Here is a 19,301-nt window from a genome sequence, read left to right as displayed (position 1 = left end):
AACAACAGGTCATAGGTGAGGGGTCAAATTGAAGGTTTGATTGGAAGAGAAGTTAGATTGGTGAGAAGAGAGAGAGTTTTGGGATTGCTTCTTCTTTTTGCCACTGAAATTATAACATGTTAGAAAAATACAGAGTAATGTGTATGTGGACATGTCTTTGTAGCTTCCACTCAAAGGTGTTTACAACCTAATACCAAACTTCCCTTTCAACAGATGCACTGCCATTGTCACCCAACTCTTCTGATCTCACCTTTCCCATATCTTTTATCCATTTTTGGTTTCCATCTTTTCCTTTTCCCTTTCCCCCCCTTTTTGTGCTTGTTTCTTTATTTTATTTATCCTTCATGGGAGTCTAAATTCCTTTATTTTTATTTTATCATCCGTCCCTAAAATTTAGTGTAATTATATGCAAATTTTTTGTGATTTAGGAAATTATATGTAGTGCTCTTTTAGCTTGTTTTCATCTAACAATGAACCCCTCAATTCATCAAAATTCACCAAATTGATGATATTTATAAAAAAAAAATTAAATGAAAAAATATATTTATCTTAATTGATTTATTACTAATTTATTGCAAGTCAAACATTTTTTTTTTCTGACCAAACTAACCTTATAAAGAGTGAAGTTTTACCTCCTCACATGCATTAGCGTGTGAAAATGTATAAGGGTAATTTGGTTAAAAAAAATATTTATATGACCTACAATAAGTCAACATTAGTTAATTGGGGGTAAATATGAATTTTCATTCAATTTATTTTGCTAATATCAATAAATTCGATGAATTTTGACTAATGAACGAATTAATGTGTTAGACAAAAACATACATCATGACTATTAAATATAATTTTTTAAATTACAGAGAATATACATATAATTACACCAAATTTTGAGGGAGAACAGTGTGATTATCCCTTCTATTTATTTAATTTTGGTTGGGGTGGGGGTGGGGAGTTGTATGTTAAGATCCAATTTGTTCCAAAAGGACCCATTATAGCCTGCGTGTGATCAATTAGGATATGAATGCTAATCATTACTGTATACAAAATTCTGTGAAATGAAATTGTCAATCCTGTAGGTAGCTAATAGAGAGCAGATGATTTACAGAGTAAGGTTACTCATCTACAGAACCCAAATTATTAAATCATGGGTTCTGAAATTTTATCAAAATTCCACCATATACGTCAACTCTCTGAGGACTACATGCAAAAGAAAATTTAAGTCTCAAGAGTCAAAGATTGTTTATGAACTAAATTTCTGAGGAGAACAGAAGGGGGCGCCCCTAAGAGTTTCATCTAACAAATAGACCTAAATATCCCAGCTCCTTACGAGCTTACGCAAACCCTACTCAAGAGCTGGTGAACCGTTTAGCCATTCAGTCATGGTAGGATCTAAAGACAACACAAACAGGCCTATGCATGCACTTTCACACGTTTTTTCGGTGATAACTCGGATGTGCAGCCAGCACATGCCTCGGTATTTTCAGGTACTTCAGCCTCAAGCGTTTTCTGCTTCTCTCCCACCCGCTGAGAAGTTTCACCTGATGTTTTGGCTATATCGGCTGGCTCACCATCTGTTTCCTTCTTTCCAAGTTCTGCTCTTAATGTTTCTTTGGCAGAGGAATTTTGCACCGTATCTATCGGTTCTTGAGGGTTCTCGCTGGTGGATGAACCCCCCTTAAGCACGCCCATGCCCGACTTGCACTGCTTCTCAAACATCATCTGAAGATATCTCCCTTGTTCTTCTATTCGAAGTTGCAGATTTCTTTGAATCTGGAGATACATAATTCTGCATTCAGTATGTGAGCAGCCTAGCATGCATTACTTGAACTGTTTATGGGAGAAGGCTAAAAGCCATTTGAGAAATGAATTTCCTGTTTCACCTTTTGAATATGTACATATTAAAAGGTCGCTAATTATCATGTATTAATATAGCAAAACACATTAGACTTATTAGCTATTTGCTTCATTAAATTAAAAGCTAATATATTCATTCAAATCTGTATAGCATGTCATTTACTGGCTAACCGACTCTTATAGAACTCTTCATGTTTATAAAGCCAAATTCATACCTCAAGTTGTTCATGAAGCCGCTTTTGGACTTCCATCTGCAACCGCAGTGCTTCAGTGATGTCAATACCTCTGTTTTAAAACCAGATATACATTACAATCAGCAAGAGAAACATACGGAATAGGAGCAGCTAACAACATTAGAAAAAAAATTACCGAACTTTGCATTTTTCAAAATTTTACACATTTGAATAAGTATCACATTATTTTCCCCCTTGGTATTGACTAAGTATGCTTGTTTGAGATTTTGCCTCCACGTGTTGTGACACTAAAAGTCTAAATTCCTAACATGTTTCTGAAGATTTCTTCATATTAGCCATGAGGGTGCCACCCTCCTGCATATCTTCATTCGCTTGCAAGACTTAAGTTGTCTTTGTCCTCTTCCCCTGATGCAAGTTATTCTTTTCACACAATCCCAACTATTTACTCCTTCAAAAGAATATATATATATATATATATATATATATATGTATCGGAGTTATTTTTACACAATAAATCAGTTTTCAACTACAGAGAATACATCTATCACAAGGCATTTAACAAAAGAAACAGTATTTGAAGTCCAGATATTAACACAGAGTCCACAACTCACGTTTTTAAGTCCAGGGATGACAAGTCTTCAATGGAGGCAAGTTTTGTCTCTGAAGATTCTGCAAAGATATCATGGTTTCTCTTGAGCTATGAGAATATTACTATCATATATGCACATTAAAATTTAGAGCCTATTTGAGAAGCCAAGAGTCTATCAACCTTTCATAAGCTTGAGTTAAGAGTAGTACCTAGGTTTGAAGGTCATTACCAAGTGAGTTGATATATGTAAAGCATATTTGTTTCTTTTACTACTCGACCCAAGCAATATACCAAGCAACCGTATTAAAAATACTTCTGTTTCAAAAGACTAAGTCATTGTTGATTTTGAAAGTTTTAAAAAGCTTCAAATAAAATTGTGTTCTATTAGACACAAGGAGGAACCTTAGGAGTTCAGCCAGAAAAATAGCATTCAAAGAGGTAAAGTTGGGCCAGGCAAGAAAGCAAAAGTGCATCTCCAATAGTAAGTTAATGAAAATGATTAAACATTATCATATGTTATCTAGGAGGCTACTAGCAATTAACAGAGAAAAAGCTCTTGAAATTCATTATGCCAAAGAGAAAAAAAAAACAGATGGATTCCGTACTGCAAGTCTTAATTGGTAGCATTAGTGAACCAAATGAAATAAATAAATAAACTAAAGAACAATCAACTGACATCCGAGTAAACTAGCTATACATACTGGAAAAAGAGAGAAAACTGAAAAAGAAAGAAACTCCAATCACTTGTGACATAGCCATTAGAAAAAGAGAGAAAACAGAGCATAGCAATTTCACTCTCATGTCATGGAATTTGGCATAAGATGCCAGAGCTGCAGCTTCATTGTGAGTTCACGTTTTGTAAAGGGAATGATGAATAAATGTGTTCGAAAATCATGACGAACATGCAAGTTATAGCCAAAAAGTTGGCAAAAAAACCTTCTGTTGTCTCTGGTTTGTATCTAGCTGTTCGGTACTTCTGCAGTTCAGGAAACAGATATTAAAATGAGTGGGTAGTCCAATTGGTGCAGGTTTTAGTAAAAGGCCATTGTTATAGCATAATACATACCTGTAGGTGGCTTTTTACATGATAGATGGTCAACCCTTCCACTTTCATTAGTTTCAAGACACCCTTGGGGGTAGCTCCTGTATCAAAATATAATGATTGATGTCAACAGCATGCCAATGATTTTACACCAGGTCACTTTGAAGCAGTGAAGCAAGAAAAGAAAAACTACTTTCACTGCCACCAAGCTTGTTGACTGCTTCAACAAAGGACTCATGAAGTTCTGGTGTCCAACGCATCCGCTGCTTTGCTGGAGCAGCATTTGCAGATGATGATTGACCAGCACCAGTGCAAATTTCTGCAGGTGTACCTGGGAGCTGTTGGGATATATGAGGCTGCTGCGTGGAGATATCTGTTGACTGTAGAGAAATCTGATATGATGCCTACGGTAATAGAAGACAAAAGTCACATACTTTCCACTGTCTTTTGAACTGAGAAAAGTAAAAATGCATGCTAAAACTCATTTTCAGAGGAATAACCTCAACCTTTGGTCCTGGATCTGAAACACTTGGATCAGCAAAAAGCCCATTCCAATCAGTGGCCAAATCATCATTATCACTAATAAGCTGATCAGCCCAATCTTGCCAATCGCTTGATTTACTGAGTTCCTCTGAAGGAATTGCAATGCCACCCCTATTACTACCATCTAGTTGATTGTTCTGGATTATCGTTGTCATTGGAAAATCAAGAAAATCAGGCAATGGATCTGTACACCAGGAATTATTATTTTCTTTGTTAAAATGGCTTGATGCAGTGGATTGAAGAACTCGAGAATCAACAGATTGAGGTAACGTAACTGATTTTCCACTATTTGTTGATTGAGAGATAAAAGGAGATTGTCTTGGATGCTTTTCTTGTTGTTGGCCAGACGAAAAATGAAGATCGGTAGAGTATCCTGAAGATGCGGAAAATATATGTCCAACAACCCCACTGTTGGAAGAAAATGATGAAACAACAGCTGAAGGGCGACGTGTGAGATCCCTCTCTAAGGGAATGTGTTGTGAATCAGAAGTTTTTGGATATATATCTTCCAGAGGAGGTGGAAGAACAGGAAACGAAGAAGATAGAGCCTCCGAGGTACCAAAGTTACTAATTTGACTTGCACCAGATCTTTGAATGGCTAAAGCTGGTTTGGCTTCCATGGTCGGTTTGCACGTAAATAATAGCTACTTCAATGTAAGGTATTAGAAACCACTCAGCTTCTTCAGTCACCTATTCAACATAAGCCACAAGAGCACACATCAAACTTATGTCTCAAAGAGGTAAAATGACATAAATAGTAAGGTACAATGACATATATATACTATTTACTAAAAGAAAATTCAGAGAAAATTGTGAATCAGCTAAAACATTAGAATATTTCCAGCACTGTGACTAAGAGATCTTCCTCTGTGCAGGCCAGCCAAGCAAAGGGATGCATATAAAATATGTGGTACTAATATAGAGCTTGGAGTTTCCTGCCTCATGAGGTTGGATAAAATCCTACCAACAAGAACATAAAACCTAACTTTCTATTGTCAAATAAGCTCTCCAAAGAAGGGACGGCAGGCACAGTAGTAACCTGGATGGTATGGACAAAACTGTTAAACTATAGGTCAATAACTCCATTCAACCAAAGGAACAAGGTCCTAGACCATGGAAAGTTGGAAAACATTCAAATTTGCAATGTCAAATAGTTTCTTATTCAAGTATCACTGTTTCATCTGATTCTGTTCTGCTCTAAAATCATTTTCAATTCCATATCCTCGCCAAGTGAAAGTACTGACAATTAGCTATAAAGTGAAAAATAGTTTCTTATTCAAGTATCACTGTCTCATCTGATTCTGTTCTGCTCTAAAATCATTTTCAGTTCCACATCCTCGCCAAGTGAAAGCAGTGACAATTATCTATGAAGTGCATTGCCCTTAATTCTTAATGTACTTTTGGCTCCTTAACAGTTAAACTAGATTTTTATAATGGAAATCCGTCCACTAATCTTGACCAGGAAAACCTGAACCATACACAACCAGCTAAGCTCTAAGAACAAGCTAGCCATCTGCTAGAAGGCCTGCTCGCCAACAGACCAATATTCATCATAATCCTTATATATCATCTAATCTAATACTCATCAAAAAAGAAAGTTGAATGCGGAACGGAACCATACCAAAGATAACAATAACAATATCTATCTAAATAATAAATAAATAAAATAAGTTCATTTGCATTTTGCACTACAAGCTATACATAAAGTACTATCTGTTTTATAACATGCTGTTATAGTACTAATATGCTAACAACCTACGAGTGCTGTGCATTGGCACCTGATAGTAACCAGCATCGATACCACACCACGACCATCAATCATTTTTTTACCATAACCGGTGTTTGCCTTGTTGAGCTCAAATCCCGTGAACCCAAAAACATGACATAAAGTTAACACCAATCCCAGAAAACCCAGTATTCGAGGCAGTAAATCAGCATATAAATTCTTAAAAATGAATAAGAAGAAAATCCTATATTCAAACCATGTAGAACAGCCCATGAAGACCACTTGCACACAACCAAAAATCAGAAATTCACATAACTCCTGAACTTGCATCTAAATAAGATCCAAAATAAACTCAAAGTTGACATGGGTCGTAAATTGAGATTCTATCAAAGATACAGATTGAGCGAATTCAACGAAACATAAAACCGCAAATTTTGCGTAATGGCAAACAAGCACCGGAAATTCTTACCTAAAAATCACAAGAGCAACGGGGGGATTGAGAACGGACGAGAGCTCCATCTCCAATTATTGAGCACAATAAAAAATCTAATCCAGAATCCCGTGATTGCTGAGCATAACGTATACGATACATGTACGTATACGTAGACTTGCGTGCCGCGTATACAAGTAGGTAGGACTGACACGCGCGGACTGTTTGCGGGAGGTTCCTTCGCCGGCGATTGGCCAAACAGAATCCTACGATGACGAAAGCCGCCTTTCTTTGCTGTCTTCTATTTGAGTTTGGCCTCTTCCAATTATTTTATACCCCCGCATATATCTATCCCACGCGCGTCCTCTGGAGCGTGTCCTGTCCTCTTTTTCCGTACACTTGGTACAAAGTTTTATATACTATTTAAAACTAATTTTCCTCTTTAATTAATTCTAATAAAATATCAATCTTCAAATATTGAATTTATTTCTTGGAATAAATATATAACATACCTCATTTTTAAATTAAAATTTAGGATAAATTATAACAATCCTCCTATATTTATCATAATTATAAATACACCCTCATTATTTAAAAAATTACAAAATACCCCCTACAATTTACTACTGTCTAACAAATTCTCACAAAATGAGCTCACGAGAAAATATTTGATAGACAATCATTAATTTAGAGAGTATTTATAATTTTTTAAACAATAAGAGTATTTATAATTACAGCAAATTTCAGAAGAGTCTGTTGTAATTCACCCTTAAAATTATCATATTTTACGATTTAGTCCCCAATCTGCTTTAATATTTATTAACTTTCGCCATAGAATTTTTCAAACGCATTTAGAATCAACTATTCATAAATAAAAAATTTTTTACATTTTTTATTACTCGATTTATTAATTATAGTAAAATAAATGAAGACAGAAATATATATATATATAAATTGAACAAAAAAAATACTAATATTATTCACTTTTAATTATATTTAAAATTAATTCAACACTGAACTACTGATTGTGTGGAAAATACGGCTTATTCTATCTCACGTCTCATTTTTTAATCACGTCAGTAGTAAATTTTAGGTATTTTAAAATTAATTTTTAATTTTGAGTTTTATTTTTTATAAATAAAAAATAAATAGTGAACTTGTAAATTTATGTAATTTTTTTTATAATATTAATATTTTTTATTCAGATTTATCAAAATAAAATTATGTGTAAATAGTGAATTTTTTTAGGAATATAAATATAATTAAACTAATAAAAGTAAAAGGAAAGTGAACTCAAAGCACTATAATGTATGTGTGGGTTGCACGGTCTTAAATAATGGATTCTGATTGGGCGGTGAGGGTACGTGGCAAGATGCGTGGTGGCAGATGATGATTTGCAATTTCAATTGGTTTGTTATTATTATAATAATAATAATAGTACACAAGACGTTGTTCTTTGAGTGGGGGTAAAGGGCAAGTGTGAAGCCATTGGCTGTGGTTCAATGGACCCGTATTTATTGGTTGTATTTGATTTGATTCCCGTGGGTCTGGGACACAAACAAGTGAAAGTGGTCCGTTTATAACTTTTGGAATTTCTGGTTGTATAAAATTTTTGTTGGAATCTTAGTCCAATTAAATTAATTATAAAATAAATTTATTATTTATTATGTTATTAATTATTATTTTTAATTATACATTAATTATATAACAAGTATATTATATTTGCTACATGACTATTTCAAATTCGATCGAGTTGGATTTGAATTAGGATTAAATTTCTCATCATTTAAATTGCAACTATTAATGCAGAAATTAATTTTCCATTTTTTGGTCTTATTATTTATGTGGTTTCTCCAATTTTAGTGAATAAATTAGAAAATAAAATTCTTATGCCAAATGATGTATTTTATATTTTGTTTTTAATATATTTTATTTTGAGTCGAATTTTTCTCACTATCCCACAAAACTATGATTTTATTACTACTACTACTACAAATCCAGGCCCTAGATTTCACCAGTTCTTTTTTTTTTTTTTAAATTCAACGATCAAAATTGATTGACCAACTTCCACTGAACTTGAACTCATGGCATATCTTTTACAAGAACAGGTTGACACCACTGGGCTCTTGGTCGCCCCTCACCCTTTTTTCGAGTTGTTAGGTAACAAGATGTCGACGTGTGATTGGATAAGTTTATAAGCTTTTCAAAATATTTTATAATATGTTTGAGAATTTATAAAATTCTCTAAACTATTTGGTACTTTTTTTTAGAGAATGAGTTCGTAAGTTCAAAAAAATAAACTGTCATAAGCCTGTAAAGTCTTTTAGCAAGAGAAGGAGTTTCGGACTTATTTTAATTAAACTCCTTCAAATCAATAACAGATCTATCGTCATCACAAACAACGTCATCTTATTTCATTCAAATATTTTAAAATAAGATTCGACATCTTATAATACATATGAGCTTATAAGATCTTTTAAATACATCGAGTCAAAATATCTCAACACAAGTTGCAGAATGGAGTCATTGCACAATTTCAGGGCATGCCCTGTGCCTGTGAGATCACAATCCCTGGCGCAGAACATATCACAAAAAGGTGGATACAGTTTTGCCAGGGAAACTCACAAGCAACACTTTATGTGAAGGATATTAGGTTACGTATGCTCATCTTGCAGGAGGCCTGAGCAGCTTCAGGATATGTAGTACAAGGAATTTGGGAGCTTGAATGTTCTCTTGGCGCCCGGGGTCCCGTCGAAGCTGCTCCATTGGTCACCGACGATGCCCCATATACGGTACCCCTCGTTAACCAACCTCTTCCTTGCTTCGGCCTTGTAGTTCTTCACGTGTTTGTTTTCGTCTTCAAGATCCCTGAATGGAGCAAACGTATGATATAATCGGATGAAATAGTTCTACATATGTGAAAATCCTTTAATTATTACATCCAAACAATTTGTAAGAGAAGATAAATGTCAAAAACGACGATGAATCTTATAATATATCGATGTCATATGCTAACATATACGCTTACCTTAGTACAAGACCGGACCAGCCGTGGTACCCCTCCTTGATTAGGTTGTCAACGGTGGCATCTCTCAGAGACTCCCTCCGTGTCGAGATAAAAAAGACCTTAAAGCCCTTTTTCTTGATCTCATGGAACAGCCGGAGCGTATGTTCAAGAGCTGGTGCTTTGCTCTTCTCCATCCATCCTTCTAGGGATGTAAGGTTCAGCTTGTTTCCTCTACAATAATACAAATCTACGTTGTTGTGAAAAACATTACACTAACATCCGGCTAGAATATTGCCGCAAATTGCTTTCGGACTTGCAAATGCTTTCGTTTATACACTATTTGACCAACACTCTATGATTCTTGGGTGTTTATGTAACTCATACTTAGTTTTGAATAATGTTTTGATCTCGACTAATAATCAATGCACAACCATATTTAGTTAGTTTTCGTCAAGAGTTTTTTACTGTTAAGCCATGATAATTAGATATTTCTTTTAAGGGTTAATTACACTTAAATTACAAAATAATTTTTGAAATTACACTTACATCTCCGAATATTGTTCGTTTACAATTTTTGACTGGAGCATGAATGTAATTTTAAATTTTCAGACCAATCTAAGACACAGTCAACTGTTGTACTCTAACAGCTAATTATTACCAAATTCGACCATGTTAAGATGTAAGAAGTAGGTAGCTTAATAAATAAACTCACCCGAAGCCATGTTTCTTGAAGTAAGGAAGGGTGGAAATCAAGGTGTCATCCACATCAAAGATCCATGCATCTTTCCCATCCCCTTTGAGGGCGCAGCAGCAGGTGGTGAGATAGAGCTGACACTCCTCGACAGCCCTCTGACAATCAGATTTGTACTGGGTAGAAGTCATGTACTTGGCAATGTAGTCAGTGCACTCTTGGGGGACAACCTCAAACCCCCGTACGTTGTTGAGCTCCACATTAAACCTCCAGCTCTCGCAGTAGTTCTTCAAGCTCCTACCTGCAGAAACTGCGCCTTCTGATCTCTTCCTTAACTGGTTCAGAATGTTCCAGTCGGCTGATGAGGATGCTGGGCAGATCATCATGATCGTCACTGCAAAACCACAGAGGAACAACAGCCAGTTTCTTGCCATTTCCGGCACTACTGTTGAGGAATTTGGAGGGGACTGAGTGGGGATTTAATTGATTGATTGTCACATGGGGGAATGGTGATGTGGGGTGTGGTTGTCACGTCCTATCTTGAAAATGGTTTAGGTGGGAATTATTGGAATTTATGCTAATGATTTGATTCTAGACTGTAATTATCCTATGATTTATAATTCATAATACACACCGATATTGTATCAGTTCATCATAAAAAAATATATAAAAATTTTAAAATTACTAATAAATTAGACTAATTATTAAACACTCACTAAAATCAAGAAGTTTTGATAATTTCCTAGACAATAATAAATATTTATAATTATTTCAAAACTAATAGGTTTGGTTAGCCAATTTATTGGCATAGGGGTGAGAACCTGGAATAATTAAATATTTCAGAAAAAAATTGTGTGTGGGCAATAACAATCATGTGTATAGTATACTACAAGAAATAATCATAAAATTAATTAATAATTTATTGACATATTATGTATCTGTTGACATTCCACAACCTATATAAAAATTAAATGGAAATGGGTACAACTGGATTACATTAGGTATAGTTTTTTTCTTTAATAATTAATTAACAAAAAAATAAGGGTGATGATGAAATATTAGCATTTTTTTTCCACGCCACTAATTCCAAGACATCATCATACCATGCCTCCACTACACACAAAAGTAATATATATATATATATATATATATTAGTAATTTGTGGCTCACTCCATGTGTGTGTAATTTTTATAAATATTATTTAAAATAAAATATTTATTATTTTAATAAAATATATACAAAAATAATAGTTAATATTAAATTTATAAAAAAAATTATGACAAAAAGAAGATGAAAGAAAATTTTTAAAATAAATTAACTCTCGAAAGATAATAGGGATTGAAAGTTAGATGAAAATCTTAAAAAAAATAAATTAAATAAAAGAATCATACCAAAAAAAGAAGAGACACCAAAAAGGTGTTCTCTCTTTATACATAGTTTATATATATATATATATATATAAATAAAAATATGTATATCATTGAATATTCATTTATCATTTTCAACAACTATTTATATATAGTAGAGAAGGAACAAGAAAAGAAAACAAAAGAAATTGGGCAATTAAAAATCCTGTAAATATTGGCTGCTGACAGTTTCACATCTCACTAGAGAAGAGAAGTTGCTGAAAGTTATCAGTTTTGTTGTAATTTGACAAAAATACATGCAAACACATAACAAGATAACAACTGAGGAAAGCTGTATGTATGCATGCTAGAAGCAATACCCATAAACACATTAGAGAAATGGAGATATCAAAATGTTTAAAGCCATGTATTGTGTGACTACTCTGGAAATGCCTCATACAGCACCACATAAATGTTAAGTAATATGTATTCCAAAAGATGTTCGAGGAGCCAATGGTGAGGGGTTATCGTCTGAGCAACCGTTGTCAAAGTTCCGGGAGTAGCTCTGTGCGTCATAGTTGTACCGTGTTTTGTTGCTTTGCTTGCTTAGAAGTCGTTTCCATTGCGATCTGAACCTCCAGAGCAATAGCCATGCAGCATATGATCCATGCCGACAAGTTTCAGTTGTTTCTCGCTGGACACTGTTAACAAGAGTGGCTGCGGAGCCACGGGGTAAAAATGCCTTTCCCCGTTTCAACATATGGATCTTTTTCAAGCTCATGATTTTGATATTTTCATAGGTTGAGCTTCAGGGACTATTAACTCAGTAAGGTAATATAGTGGTGGATGTCGTGGTTACCTGCTAAAAAGTGTTGATATTCCATTGGGAGGCATCTTGAAAAGCTTGCATGGTGTCTTTTTCGCATTTGCAGGAGGTGTAAGTGTTCTGATCACGAAGAATCAGTCAACTTTAGCATTGATACCTGTAGGTTCTGATGGTCCCCATCTGAAAACAAGACATAAATGTAGTGAGATAACACCAATTGGCTTGCCTTAACTCCTTCACCATTTACAGAATTTTATGTGGAAATTACTAATGTTTTCTTAATAGCATATTGGCGTCCACAAGATAGCTTTTGTAAAGAGAAGATTGAGGTGTTACCCGAACAATAAAAGAATTGCACGATAGTTAGATACTCATATCCTATGGAGAAATAGGGTCAAATGAGAGGACTTTTTATCTTCTATTTCTCCATCTTTAATCCTTATTCTTCTCTTATCTTCTTTCCTTTGTTATCCTCTCGTTTCCAATTCTTAGGTGCACAAGTAACTGACAAACAAGTCATAATCTCAAGTTACTCAACAATACGGACAAAAAGCCTACGAGGCCTTTGTTGCGGTAGTTAGCTCCAAGGTTGTGAAGTTTGGGTTAACTCCATCTAAATAAGTGTGAGCATTTGTCTACTCATAATTCTTAGTAGTTCATTGCTGAGCATTGTTTATTGGTGAGTCATGACTGCTATACTATCGTTTACTCAAAAAATAAAGGATGGAAATAACCAAATAGAACTTACTTCTACCTTAATTCAGTCACCTAACTGGCTCAATTAGTTATCATTCTCACCTGCCAAAGGTCATGTATTTGGAACATGCAGGAAACCACCTACATCCAGATGTTTAGTCACTATTACCTTTAAATGTTCCAGATCAGATTCAGAAAATAATTGAAATAAATTCTTTTAAAGAAAAAGAGTAGTGAACCAAAGGACCCTGAGAGCTATAACCACAAGTTTGTGATGAATCATTGTTCTTTTATTTTCCTTTGTTGTACAACTAGCAACAGGAAAATATATGTAATCAAATATGCTGTTAGAGTATTCATCAAGGAGCTCCCACTATCCTGTACAAGTTATTATGAGCTTGTAGAGGAGTAAAAAGAACAGGTTGAATGTGAAAAATGTAACATCATGACACCAGAGCCAAAGTGCTTTTCAGCAAATGCAGACCCAACACCTGGCTCGGCAGGCTTGCCAAACAACCCATGCAATAAGAGTTCCAGCATTATGATATCAGAAACTGTTCAATGTTTTCTTAATCGATGCTTCCAGACACAAAAAATGACGAATGAGAAGAAACAATCATACAGCAGAAAAAAGTACCACTTATTGCATGAAGTTCATAAATAATTGAAAGTTAAATGAACCCTGACAGCAGGTTTTCTTAACATGTGCCTATTTCATAAAACAGCACAACCAACCGATAACAGGATATGCTTATTTATTCAGTGCACTAGAAGGGACATCGCCGCATCAAATTGCATCACATGCTTGAAAGAAAAGATTTTGGAAAGTATCATGTAAGAGAGATATATTTACCAGAAACTACATGAAGAGAGAGTGGTCAAACATTGACCGAAGCACATTACATCATGCCTTTCATTTAAGCAACAATTCTGCACCAACTATAATTCAATGAGGCAAATGAATATAATCTAAGCAACCAAGCCAGGAAGCTTAAAGCAAATAACAAAACATGAAGATAACAGAAGTATGAGTTTTCTTCCAATAAGAACAAAAGAGAAAACTGCAGAAAGGCCCATATATATGTGTGTGTGTGTGTGTGTATATATATGCAAGTGAGATACCTTTGAAGTACATATCCAAGCTGTCTTGGCACCAGGGCTTTCACTGATGGACCAGAATAGCTGGTTTGACCTTATAGTTGAGAATTGGATTACCCTTCTTGACGATTGCATAGCCATGTTGCAGCTGCAGGCAGTACCTGTTGATCAATTGGTCACCTTTAAAATATACTACCAATGTACTTTTCCCACTCGCCAATGATTGCAGACATCAGCAATTGCAGCAACGTCGTAGATTCCTTCACAACCATTTCTCTGAATTTGGTATACAAAATTGAGTTACAAAATCATGAATAAACATAGGTTGGAGAATAAAGTTGGTGGAAATAAGTTAAAATCAACCACAATTAAGAAAAGATTTAGTATCATTTAAAGGATCAGAAAATCATACCTCTTCGCAGTTTGGATGCTTCTCTCCTCTCCCTCTTGATTTCTCTGAGTGTGACCCACTGATGAAAATGAAGACAGAGGAAAAATGAGGACACTTTAGTGTTTCCCATGGACACAGAGAACATACACCTTTCAAATAAGAAACTGCAAACTAAAAATGCATGCATGTAGCTCATAATTGGAAACTAAATGCCTGAGCTATTCCCAGAATTACAGTAATTGAATAGGAAAAGTTCATTCTACAAATGGAAATCTCACCAATTATAGCAAGGGGCCAGCATAGTCATGCAGTGCTTTCCAATGCAGCATGGGATCTGTGGATATGAAATATATAAAGGCACCAAATTCTCTCAGCCACCTCACCTAGAATTCCCAAAAATTGGAAGAATAAACATGCTTGCAAGTTAGTTAGAGATTAACAGGAAAGATGAAAAGAGATGTATAAAAAAATAAGGGACTCACACTCCCTATGCTCCATAGCACCACCAACGCAACTGCAGCGCCTGCACAAGAATTAAACATTAACAATTATGATCAATCTATAGACAACCCAAAGAGAAGGTTGCAACCACCAACCTGGTTGCCAAAAAATTTCCTCTGACCTGACCCTCTAGCTCACAGAGATAGGATCTGAACAACTGTGACCTATAATAAAAAACAGGTGCCATGGAAAGAATACACTTCATTTAGTAAAAGGCTTCCACAGCCTAGGCATCTATAAAGATTCAAGAAACAGTAAGAGTTTATATGAATTTGGTCAGAAAACATTTGACTGCTGTGAAATAAGTTGAGAATGAAAATGTACCATGAAGGAATTGCAACTGCTGCCAAGACTGGTGGTAGTGCCCACAGTTGTTTGAGTTGACTCTTAAATAACACTTCAAGATAGTCTACAACACATTTTTCCTGGTTCAATCAGGTAATCAAGATGTAGAAAACAGTTAAAGTGCAATGACGTTGATGATTGTGTAGATAACCACAAACTTCTTAGTCACCATGTATCAAGATGAAAGGCCCGCAACGATAAAAATATACCTTACAATTAACCAAGCTCTCTTTCAGGAAAAGGTGAAGAGACTTTCCCAGTGACAATTTGAAAACTTCATGGTAAATCCTTGAGAGTGTAAGGGGCTTGTATGAAACTGACATCAAATGTTCAATGAGTGGGCTCCATCTATCTGCAATACATCCTAATAACAAGAGCTCCTGCAGGCCAAAGACATAAGGTTTGAGAAAGAATCTACAAAACCAACAGTAAATGCTAGCCTGTGTTAATTGATGGAAGTTTTCAGTATAAAGAACATGCTTATTGATGTACCTCACAATAAACTACGTTCTTAACATTATTTTTACCAGAAAGGGACACCCAATTCATGAAGTTCTTTGTATAACAAATACATGCTGTTTCAATTTCACAAGTTAGCATCCTTTGTGTATCCATTGCATTGATCCAATATTCCAATTATTCATACAGGTATTGTACTTGCAATAGGATATGAGCAGAACTTGCAGTTTCTAAAGTAAAAGTATGGCTTACAATTGTTTCACACAAATCCTCACTGTCAGACAAAATATTTAGTTGTCCAAATATTTTGGTCCATTGGCCTTCAGGCGCAGTAAAAATCAAACTGGCACCAGATACCAGCCTTATAGTCCGATTGTCAAGCATATATGATAGGCTTCTTGATCTCCAGCGATTCCAAACAATTGCTTCAACTGGCAGTTCCTCTGCGCTTTAGGGCAATAGCAAAAAGAAACATTAAAACCAGATTAAAGAGAAGGATTTCCACATCTTAGGTTGGCAAGAAACTGTAGATACCTAGGTATTCAAAAGAAAATGCATGTGGCAAGTAGCAGTGGGACAAACATAAGCAGCTGTTTGCTTGAATGGTAATTTACGGCTCTAAACTAAGAAGTGTGCAGCTCAAGCTCATAACCTACCAAGGGCCTTGAAAAAGCACCCCACCTCATGAATTTGAACATGCTCTATACGCACTTCCAACTACTATTCAGATATTTTCACAGTTTAGCCTCTATTCAGATATTTTCACAGTTTAGCCTATTAGCACACTAAGGAAAGCTCGGGAAAGAAAGAGGTTGCTCCAATATATATGCAAAAATTTGATTTTGGAGGACGTAAATGTTCAAAAACAGATTTATAATTCCAATAAGGAATTACCAAAAAAATAAATAGGTCCTGCTATATCTGTATGTTTTGCTGAAAATTCCTCAGTGAAGTTTCTAAAACAGTACTTCTAGTGTTGTGGAAACAGAATACTAGACTATTTAAACACCAAGCAAAACAAATAACTAAAAAAAAATTTTCTCAGACCATATATTAGCTAGCCGAGAACATGAACAGAGCTCTCTCCTTCTAAGCACATCTTCTTTTTTGTGTGATTAATAGATACAAACAGAAAACTGAACGAAAGAGATAGTACAGACAGTAGCACAGAATCATCAAGTCCTGTGGTGTGTAAAAAGAGTATGGTTGTTCGCTTCACTTTTCTTAAGATAAAAGGGTGCATGTTTCAGAAAAATAGGAAATAACTTCAACTAACCAAAACACATACTTCAATAGTCAAGAAAGTAGAGTCACTTACATCGAACACGCCGAGTGCTCTATTAGTTCTGAGTTTGAGGTACACCCAAGCTCAGCATGCATGCTTTGTCCTATAGTTCTCCACATATTCTCCAAACCAGTCTCCACTGCTGAACAGCAAGACACAGCCAGCTGCCTTCTTCCAAGTTGCTGAACAGCGGTCACAGTAAAGTCACAGTCAACCACATTATATTGTTTCCCACTTGGAACAGCACTGGGAGATGAAATCTTGGAACCCTCCATGAAATTTCTGCTCTCACTTAAATTCAGACCTTTTGAGGGGATTCGCCGTAATTGTTCCGAGTAGACATCAACATAATCATTGTCTATCCTCTGAAGGTTGCTGAAGTCCATCTCAACGGATGCTGTCATTATAGCTTTTAGATGGGACTCCCTCAGGGGTAACGTATGAATCAGGTGCTCCAACAGAAACTCTCTCGCTCTACAAAGGGTAGTGCATGACAAGTGGGCAAGACCCTGCTTAAAACAGGTAAACCACATCTAACTGACTACAGAACAAACAAATCAAGAAATTACAAGTAATAAAGGAATTAAAAGCTCCCGACCTGAGGGAAATGAGGATTGGATGTCAATCCAATTAAAGCAGCATCAAGCTCTTTAACTGAGTCTTGATAATCACCAGAACTTGTCAAGCCCCTGGCCAACTGACATGATTGAGGATACATCAATCAAGCAAACTTTGATAACCAGCTTAATATTGGACATCCAGATAACTATTGCTCAAATTACAATCAATTTCTTTCAATTCAAATTCAAAAAGCGTCCCAACCTCGAACTCCAGACTACTCTAAAAAACCCAATACCACGAAACAGTCAGACAGAAAGATAACGGGAGCAGTCCACTTACATTCTCGAGGAAGTTCGCCCACCGAAAAGATTTCTTGATGTTGTGGGAGTCCCAGTGCGCCAGACGGCCTGTTAATTGATACCCAGAAGCCAAAATCACCATATTGACGAAATTCTGAATCAATTTCATCAAATCTTGCAGCGATATCTCAGGATACGACCAGCCCATCCTTCTGATTGTACAAGAGCAGAAACTTCACCCGACCCCGCGCCGGCTCTTCGATAAATGAAACTCAGACGAATAGCTATAATTTTCCCGCGCTGAAAGGCTCCCAGTATCCGAGCCACAATGGGAAGGCCCAGAACAAATTAATTTTATTAGGACAAAGCCCATGAACAACACTATTATAAAACCATAACCCAAAATCATTATTTATGCTCTAATAAAAGAATGAAATAAGAGCAAAATTCGTTAAAAGATATAATTCGAGAGGCTGTTTATTTCCCAATATTATATAGTTATAATTATAAATTTATCTTAGTTTTCAATGTTGATGAACATCTCCGACAACATTAACACATTAATTTTCACAAGCAACCGGCTTAATTAATAGTTAAAAATTATTTAGTTGTTAGAATAATCAAAACATGTTATTTAAAATTGGATTTCAAATCATCTTTTTCTCTCTCTTCTAAGTTAGGCATATAACTAAAGTCCTCTTTGTCGTTAAAAATTACCAAATAGGTTAGGGTAAATTACACTTTATCCCCTAAATTAATCTTAATATACATTTGTCCCTCTAAATTAACAAATATAATACCCATTAATTGGACAAAAATGCCTCTCATACATTAAATAATTATATTATTCTCAATTTTATTCTATTTTGCACTTAACATCATCTTGGGAGAGAAGGCCCTTTCCTTCTCCTATGCCTGTTCCCCTAACGTTTTTGGACTACAAATTATTTTCTAATTAACTTATTTTAATAAGTGAAGAATTTAAATTACAAAATGAAGTTCAAAAAATTAAAAAAAAAATAATTAATTTCACAACTAAATTAATTTAAATCTATATATTTCTATATATTTATGATATAATTTTTATGCAATTATAAAATAATAATAAAATTTATTTATTTATTCCAAAAAGACAGTATTCAGTCGATCCTAATTTACCGAAACAAATAACAAGAATGAGTGGATCCTTGAAAAGGAAATAACTGAGACGGGTGTATCGGTAAACAGAATAGTGCGCACCAATATCAAAATCAGTTTCATACTCTCACAAAGTAATTGTTAATTGACCACATATCGTATGAAACTGATGTTTATACATGTGATCAATATTTGATATTTTCCATGCACTAAACTATCGTAAGCAACCTCGCCTATTATATTAGAATACAACATAACACCATATTCATGCTCATTTTGTA

General features: G+C 35.1%; 3 protein-coding genes across 12 annotated transcripts; all 3 read right to left on the bottom strand.

Moving 5' to 3' along the window:
- Positions 1-1,098: 1,098 nt before the first annotated feature.
- Positions 1,099-6,698, bottom strand: LOC105163452 (protein PHOSPHATE STARVATION RESPONSE 1). 3 transcript variants are annotated; one of them, XM_011081796.3, is made up of 8 exons: positions 6,418-6,695; positions 4,186-4,912; positions 3,873-4,083; positions 3,704-3,780; positions 3,574-3,613; positions 2,660-2,717; positions 2,070-2,139; positions 1,099-1,770 (listed from the first exon to the last, which is right to left on the bottom strand). In XM_011081796.3, exons 2-8 carry the CDS (start codon positions 4,840-4,842, stop codon positions 1,411-1,413), a joined length of 1,473 nt encoding a protein of 490 aa, XP_011080098.1. In that variant the 5' UTR covers positions 4,843-4,912; positions 6,418-6,695; the 3' UTR covers positions 1,099-1,410. The 3 variants fall into 3 exon arrangements, with proteins under 3 accessions (XP_011080098.1, XP_088738200.1, XP_088738199.1); XM_088882074.1 differs by lacking the exon at positions 6,418-6,695 and having other exon boundaries at positions 4,186-4,406; positions 4,498-4,637; XM_088882073.1 differs by having other exon boundaries at positions 1,565-1,786; positions 6,418-6,698.
- A 2,069-nt stretch (positions 6,699-8,767) lies between these two features.
- Positions 8,768-10,835, bottom strand: LOC105163453 (acid phosphatase 1). Its single transcript, XM_011081799.3, has 3 exons — positions 10,098-10,835; positions 9,407-9,616; positions 8,768-9,246 (listed from the first exon to the last, which is right to left on the bottom strand). Exons 1-3 carry the CDS (start codon positions 10,508-10,510, stop codon positions 9,069-9,071), a joined length of 801 nt encoding a protein of 266 aa, XP_011080101.1. The 5' UTR covers positions 10,511-10,835; the 3' UTR covers positions 8,768-9,068.
- A 143-nt stretch (positions 10,836-10,978) lies between these two features.
- Positions 10,979-18,229, bottom strand: LOC105163454 (fanconi anemia group F protein (FANCF)). 8 transcript variants are annotated; one of them, XM_088881540.1, is made up of 14 exons: positions 17,924-18,227; positions 17,622-17,720; positions 17,057-17,532; positions 15,991-16,186; positions 15,489-15,659; positions 15,259-15,359; positions 15,030-15,098; positions 14,916-14,956; positions 14,712-14,816; positions 14,455-14,512; positions 14,067-14,318; positions 13,798-13,883; positions 13,047-13,085; positions 10,979-12,428 (listed from the first exon to the last, which is right to left on the bottom strand). In XM_088881540.1, exons 1-9 carry the CDS (start codon positions 18,089-18,091, stop codon positions 14,737-14,739), a joined length of 1,401 nt encoding a protein of 466 aa, XP_088737666.1. In that variant the 5' UTR covers positions 18,092-18,227; the 3' UTR covers positions 10,979-12,428; positions 13,047-13,085; positions 13,798-13,883; positions 14,067-14,318; positions 14,455-14,512; positions 14,712-14,736. The 8 variants fall into 8 exon arrangements, with proteins under 8 accessions (XP_088737666.1, XP_088737665.1, XP_011080104.1 ...); XM_088881539.1 differs by having other exon boundaries at positions 13,798-13,874; XM_011081802.3 differs by lacking the exon at positions 13,047-13,085.
- Positions 18,230-19,301: the final 1,072 nt, after the last annotated feature.

Source organism: Sesamum indicum, linkage group LG6 (genome assembly GCF_026168435.1).
Source record: "Sesamum indicum cultivar Baizhima isolate 11 linkage group LG6, ASM2616843v1, whole genome shotgun sequence".
Lineage (NCBI taxonomy): Eukaryota > Viridiplantae > Streptophyta > Magnoliopsida > Lamiales > Pedaliaceae > Sesamum > Sesamum indicum.
The sequence above is the reverse complement of the archived record's forward strand: the minus strand, read 5'-3'. Positions and strand labels throughout refer to the sequence as shown.